This window comes from Monodelphis domestica, chromosome 5, assembly GCF_027887165.1.
Source record: "Monodelphis domestica isolate mMonDom1 chromosome 5, mMonDom1.pri, whole genome shotgun sequence".
Classification (NCBI taxonomy): Eukaryota; Metazoa; Chordata; class Mammalia; order Didelphimorphia; family Didelphidae; genus Monodelphis; species Monodelphis domestica.
In genome coordinates this window covers 322731952-322738772 of record NC_077231.1, presented here as the reverse complement: position 1 = coordinate 322738772, position 6821 = coordinate 322731952, and the positions used below count along the sequence as shown (strand labels likewise).

At 67.3% G+C, this 6821-nt stretch overlaps 1 protein-coding gene across 2 annotated transcripts in view; it reads left to right on the top strand.

Moving 5' to 3' along the window:
• The window catches only part of TMEM106B (transmembrane protein 106B), a 15487-nt gene extending 9267 nt beyond the window's left edge, over positions 1-6220 (top strand). For both annotated transcript variants that reach the window (XM_056800584.1, XM_056800583.1), the window contains exons 4-8: positions 583-742; positions 1629-1769; positions 1926-1975; positions 2313-2366; positions 2973-6220. In XM_056800584.1, coding sequence (XP_056656562.1) covers positions 583-742; positions 1629-1769; positions 1926-1975; positions 2313-2366; positions 2973-3111 — 544 coding nt within the window. In that variant the 3' untranslated portion in view covers positions 3112-6220. The remainder of the gene's footprint in view (positions 1-582; positions 743-1628; positions 1770-1925; positions 1976-2312; positions 2367-2972) is intronic.
• Positions 6221-6821: the final 601 nt, after the last annotated feature.

Here is a 6821-nt window from a genome sequence, read left to right as displayed (position 1 = left end):
CTGACGCTAGTAAACAAATGGCTTCCAAGCTGGCTTGCGCAGGCAGGCCCGGGGCTGGACGCCTGCGGGCTGGGGGGCAGGGCGGGTGGCCGGAGCTGAGGCTCGTGTCCGTCCTGACCGCGCTCGGTCCCGTCGGCCGCGGCGCTCCTTCCCCTGGACTCGGGCCTCTTCCAGGCTTCCCCGCCTGTCTCGAGGGGGCGGCGGTGCTCAGCGGGGCCTCCAGGCTCCCTCTGCCCCCCTCGTCCCCCAGGGCCGTCCTGGGTCCGGCTGCCCAGTGGCTGCAGGATCAGGCCTGGGACCCAGGGCCGTTAGTGTGGGTGTAGCGGAGGGTTCTCGGGGGTCCCAGGCTTTAGGGGGCGCCCGATGGAAGCAGTCCGGAGACCACGGATGAGGCCCACGACGGCCTGGTGGGCCGAGCCCGCCGGAGGCCAAAGCTTGGATCTGTGCCCCCCCCCTCCGTGGGGCACTACTTGGCCGCTGCCGGGGGGGGGGGGTCACCGGCCTGTCCTGGTTCCCCCAAGCCTGAGAGGGAGGAGGAGGCGGCCAGGCGCCGCGGGTCGAGCTCCCTCTCGTGGCCCGCAGAAAGCTGTACGTGATGGCGTCCGTCCTGGCCTGTCTGCTGCTCTCCGGCCTGGCCGTCTTCTTCCTGTTTCCGCGCACCATCGACGTCAAGTACGTCGGCGTGAAGTCGGCCTACGTCAGCTACGACGAGACGAAGCGCATCATCTACCTGAACATCACTGTGAGCGCCGCGGGGGGCACAGGGAGGAGGGGGGCACCGGCGAGCACCGTGGGGGGCCGGGGGGGCACAGGGAGGAGGGGGGCACCGGCGAGCACCGCGGGGGGCCGGGGGGGCACAGGGAGGAGGGGGGGACCGGCGAGCGGGGGGCCGGGGGGGCACAGGGAGGAGGGGGGACCGGCGAGCGGGGGGCCGGGGGGGGCACAGGGAGGGGGGGGACCGGCGAGCGGGGGGCCGGGGGGGCACAGGGAGGAGGGGGGACCGGCGAGCACCGCGGGGGGCCGCGGGGGCACAGGGAGGAGGGGGGGACCGGCGAGCGGGGGGCCGGGGGGGCACAGGGAGGAGGGGGGACCGGCGAGCGGGGGGCCGGGGGGGCACAGGGAGGAGGGGGGACCGGCGAGCACCGCGGGGGGCCGGGGGGGGCACAGGGAGGAGGGGGGGACCGGCGAGCATGCGGGCTGTCCGGCGCCCTCGTCTGAGAGCTGGAGGGGGGAGGGCAGAGAAGCCCCAGAGGACCCCCAGACGCACCCCTCGGCCAGGCAGAGCCTTCCAGCCCCGCACGGGGGCTTCCTGAGGTAGCGATTCCTCCCCGTCTGCCGCCCCGAGAAGGCCTCCTTCACCTCTGATCCCAAGCGGGGAAGGGCTCGAGGCTGGCCCAGGAAGCCCCGGGGGGGGGGGGGGGGCATCCCTGGGGGACGGCGGGCCTGGCCTGACCTGCGACGCCCCGAGGGGTTCCCAGACTAATCTCGGGTGGGGGAGGCGGCTGGAGAGGCTGCTGCCCCCTCCGGAGCCCGGGCCGTGGGGCGGCCTCGTGGGCAGAGGCTCCGGACGGCCCCTCGTGGGGCGCAGCCGGCTTTCCTTCCCGATCCGAGCGCTCCCCTCCCCGCAGAACACGCTCAACATCACCAACAACAACTACTACTCGGTGGAGGTGGCCAACGTCATGGCCCAAGTGCAGTTCTCCAAGACGGTCATCGGGAAGGCGCGCCTGAACAACCTCACCAACATCGGGCCCCTGGACATGAAGCAGGTGCGGGGGAGGGGAGGCGGGGGGAGGGGGACGCGGGGGGAGGGGGGAGAGGTGGGGAGGGGGGGGAGAGGCGGGGAGGGGGGGAGGCGGGGAGGGGGATGCGGGGGAAGGGGGGGAGGCGGGGAGGGGCAGCGCTTTCATCTCTTTGTCTCACAGATTGACTACACGGTGCCGACTACCATCGCTGACGAAATGAGCTACATGTTGTGAGTGCGGGCGGGGCGCCTCCCCCGTCCGGGCCCTGCTCTTGGGGCTGCACCCCGAGCTTGGCTCCCCTTCGCTCCTTTGGGACTCCTGGGGCAGCAGAAAAGCCCGGAGCTGTGAGCCCTGGAGAGGGGGGACAGTCAGACCTCCCAGAGACCCCCCTGACAGGCCCCCCAAGTCGGGCGTTGTGAGCTCCCGAGGCTGCCTTCCCGCAGGGCCTGTCGGCTCCTCTCATCCCCCCTCAGGGCTGGGCATCTGACAGGAGGGCTCTGGGGGCGGGCAGGAGGGCTTCTCGGAGGAGGCGGCCTCCTCAGCACGCATCTCACACTCTCTCTGCAGTGACTTCTGCACGCTGCACTCCATCAAGGTGCACAACATCGTGGTCATGATGCAGTAAGTACGGCTCCTCTGAGACGCCCCCGGTTAGTTTATCCCCCCCCCCCGGGGTGTCCCAGCCCCCCTAGCCTGGGCCCCCCTCACTAAGCTCACGTCCAATTGTTGGGGGAGCCACGTCGTCACTTGCACCCCCGCTCAGCCCCAGGACCGGCTCCCTGGGAGGCCCCGCCGTGGCCCGAGGCTGCCCGAGCAGCGGCCAGACACCCCGAGAGGCCCCGCAAAGCCGGGCTGCGGCACTCGCTTCACTTCTCCAGAAATGAAGGCAACCCGCAGCCAAGAAGAGCCAGCCAGCCCTTTGGGGGGGACCCAGAAGGAGACCCACAGGCTGCCCCTTGGGGGAACCATTGAGGGTTGGACTCTGCCTCGGCCTTTGGGACTTCACTGTCTCCTGGGTTTCCCCGAGTGCCACCAGCCTGCCAAGGGGGAGCCCCAATGAAAGGCGGAGGCCCCCCCAGCTGTTGAGGGCAGGTTCGGGGAGCCTTGGCCCCCCCGGCTGTCACGGGCAGGTTCGGGGAGCCTTGGCCCCCCCCGGCTGTCATGGGCAGGTTCGGGGAGCCTCGGCCCATGGCGGGCCCGGCTCAGCACCCATCTGGCCCCCCACAGGGTGACGGTGACCACCACGTACCTGGGTCACCCTGAGCAGATCTCTCTGGAGCGCTACCAGTACGTGGACTGTGGCAGGAACACCACCTACCACGTGGGCCAGTCCGAGTACCTGAACGTGCTGCAGCCGCCCCAGTAGCGGGACGCAGCCAGGAGGAGGTGGACACGGGGGGCTCCTGCCCGACCCCCCCGGGAGCCCCTAAACCACGTCGGGCCGCGCTCGCTGAAACTCTTCCTGTTGTGCTCTCGTCTCCCTAAGCCTGTCGAGCCCAGCGATGTGTGTGCTGAGGCAGGGGGTCGGGGGGCCGTCGCCGGGCTGGGGCTGAGCCACATGTCCCCCCCAGCCCCTCCCCATGGCAGCCCTCCCCAGCTGGGGGTCCCCCGTTCCCTGCCTCTGCTGTCCCTCCCCCCCACTCTGGCCACCCCAGGTGGGACTGGAAGTGCCGAGGCTTCTCAGACACCCCGGAGGGCTCCTCGGAGGCGGCTGGCCGCGGTCGCTCTTCTCTGTGGCCGATGGACCCTGGACGCATCCCCGCAAGGCCAGGCTCTTGTTTGGGGGTGCCTCCAGAGACCAGCCCAGATTCCCCGTCATGAGGGGCATCACGTCCAGAACGCTTGGGGGCTCCCGTGGGGGGAGGGGGAACTCAGCTGTGCTCTTTGGGGCGCTCCTCAGAGCCTCCTGTCGTCTGTCACCCTCTTCTGGTGAGAGAAGCCCGGGCTGTGTCGGCGAGAGGCCAGCGGCTTCCCTCGGCCTTTCCTGGCTCCAGGACGGGCTTTGGGATGGCGTCGCTCTCCGTTTCCTCGCGGGGCCGAGCAGGAGGGCTTCGGGCCACAAGCCGAGGCCGCGTGACCGCATTCGCCACACTGGCGGCGCCTCGTCGGCTTCCGCCACGGGGCAGAGCTCTGGTTGGAGGAGGCTCCCGGAGACGTTCCCGCCGCGAGAGGCGGCGAGTCTCCCCTCGAGGGACCGGTGCGAGCCTGGAGGCCCTCCTGGCGAAGAGGACACGACGCCCTCTTTGAGCTCTTTCCTGGTTCTCCGCTTCCAGCCTGTCCCACGTCGCCGACGATCGGACGGCCCTGCGGTGGCCCTCGAGGCCTGCGGGGGTCGAAGCCGTGAGCTGCGGCGCTCATCCGGGACCGCCTGCAGACCCGTGCAGGAAGCGCGGCCCCTGGAGCAGGGAAAGGGCCGCCTTCTGCGTGTGGCATGGTTGAAACGCGCTCCAGGACTAGACTTCCAGGCCGTCGTCGTGGCAGGACTCGTGTCGGGCCGTGGCCGGAGACGGGGGCTCCCGGGCCGACGACCCGCTTCTCTGGCTGCCGCTCCAGGCAGAGTCTTGGTGCAAAAGGAGCTTTGTTTTGGGCGCTGGAAGCTGACGGTTGTGGGCGTGCCTTGGGGGCCTCGGAGGGAGGCAGGGATGACTGCATGCCCTTCTTGAGACACGCTGCAGTGCATGCTGGGTGCTGGGTCGCCTGCTCCGTGGTCGCCCCTCCGTTTGGGGTGGGAAGAGCAGAAGCCTGGCCTGGCCCCAGCCTCGTCCTGCGTGGCGGCCAGGAACGCAGCCCACGGGGAGCCTTCGGGCCACGCGCCCGGGTGGCACCTGGTGCCCGACAGAAGCCAGAGAGAAGCCAGAGAACCGTTTTTGTCATTAAAAACGGTCCCTGCTGCTCTTGTCGTTGTGTCGAGCTAAGATCTGCCCCTGCGTTAGCGGAGCGTGAAAACAAGCAGCTTCCTGTCCCCGCGAGGCGCGTCCTCCAGGCTGGGTGGACACATAATAGAGGCACTCCGGCGGCTCCTCGGCGCTCACCGGTGTGGACAGACGCGGATTTGCGGGCGTTTCTCGGTGCTGCTTTTGATGGAAATGGGCCGAGTGAGCGGCGGCCCCCTCGGACGGGTCCTCCATGACCCAGGCCTGCCAGCGGCTGCCTGGGCGGCCGCGTCTGCGCTGTTGGGCCTTGTTCACTCCCTTCCTGGCCTGGCGCCTGCAGTGATCCGGAGAGCCAGCGGGCTTTGCCCAAGCAGAGGTCAGCCCGCAGCGTTCCTTGGTCGTCCGCCTTCGGGGAGGACGTGCTCTGCCTCCCTGGTGTCCTGCCTGGCGCCTCCTCGGCCCTCCACGGCCCGTGTGTCCAGCAGAAGGACCGAGAGGGAAGACGTAGACGGGGCTGGGCCGTGGCCAGGCGGGAGAGCCGGAGCAGCACCATCCTGGAACGTGAGTTTGGCTGGAACCTTCCTCAGAGCTCGGGGCTTCTGCCTTCCTCCAGGCCTTCTTCTCGTCTTGCTTCGGGTACGAGCTCCCTGACATGGCGCTGCCATCGACTCCCCGACCCCCACTCGGGGCCCTGCAGAATGGATGGACGGAAGGACCTGAACCCAGGACCACAAGGCTCGCTCTCGGGCAGCAGATAGCCGGGGGTCTACTGAAGCAAGCCTTCCAGAAGCGAGGCGCATGCGCCATGGGGACCCTTCGGGGCCGGAGGAGAAGCAAAAGAAGCCCTCCTGCCCTCCCCCATCCACCCCCAGGCAGTCCTCCGGATAAGGGCGTGGTGGCCTGGCTCAGCCAAGATGGTGCCAGAGCCCCGGGTGTGCGTGTTAGGGCAGGCTGACAGTCGGGGGGGGGGGGTGACGCTGAAGGGCCCCCCTCCCACCGCCGCAGAAGCATCCCTTCTGCCCATTCCCGCTCCTAGAGAATGGCCGGGGGTCTGTGGCTGGGCTTCACCAAGACCGCACAGCCCCGTCTTCCACCCCCCGGGCCTGCTCTCTCCCCACAAGGCTGGAAAGCCGGATTCTGAGACGGGGAAGACACTCGCCATTGCTTGGTAAGAAAGGGAGCTGAACGGCCCTGGTTGTCTTGTCTCCGAGCAGGACCAGAAGTAGGGAGAGCCTGGCGATGGAGGCGCCCTTCCCTTGAGTCGTTTTTGTGGGAGGCCTGCGGGGGCCTGGCGCGGGATTGGGTGGGCGTGCGAAGAGCAGGCGTGTTGGGAGAGCGACGCGCGGTTGGATTGCCCATGAGATGAGTCAGATTCCGGACTGAGAAAGCGTCCGCTGCGATTTGCCCAACAAACGTTCAGCACAGCTTTTGCTTAGACTTTCCTCCAATGGGAGAGAACCTCCCCAGGCAGCCCGTTCCTCATTTGGTCTGGGATGTTCGGGGACCTCCAGCACCCCTGGGGGAGGCCTTGCCGAGCCCTTTATGGGGCTGCCTTCTTCCCTCGATGTTGTAAAAATTAAAATGAATCTCAAATGATAAAAATAATATCTTCTGAGGGATTTATTCATGATCATTAGAAAGCCAGGAATAAAGAGCCCGTGCCCGTGGCTGATGAGCCCCTTTAAAGTCGGAGCCTGTGGCATGAACGAGGCCAGCTCTTAGCGCCCCAGCAGACGGGTAAGGAGGGACTTCTGGCCCTTCGTGCCCCAGCATCGTCGCCTTCCTCTGAACACTTTCCCACTTTCCAGCGTGGTCTGACCAGGGGCGGCGATTTCATGGAATCCAGCAGATGGGGACAGGGTCGACTATCAAGGTTTAGGGGTGTGTACATAGGAGTGGGCATCTGGGTGTGTGTATATATGAGTGAGTGTGTGAGTGTATGTGGTTTCCTATGTGTGTTTGTGTGTGTGAGAATGTGTGTGTGTTTCTGTGAGTGTATGTGTGTGCGTGTGTGAACTTTTGTATGATTGTGTGTACATGTGTGAGTATGTGAATGTGAGTGTGTGTGTGTCCTCTGAGGGCAGGAAGAGTTTCTTGTTGGGTTTTTGTGTCCCCGGCTCCTGGCCTGAGGCCTGGCCCAGAAGAGCTGCTGGCTCAGTCAGTCTCTTTTAACAGAGACGAATTCTGTTCTGAAGGGAAGTGG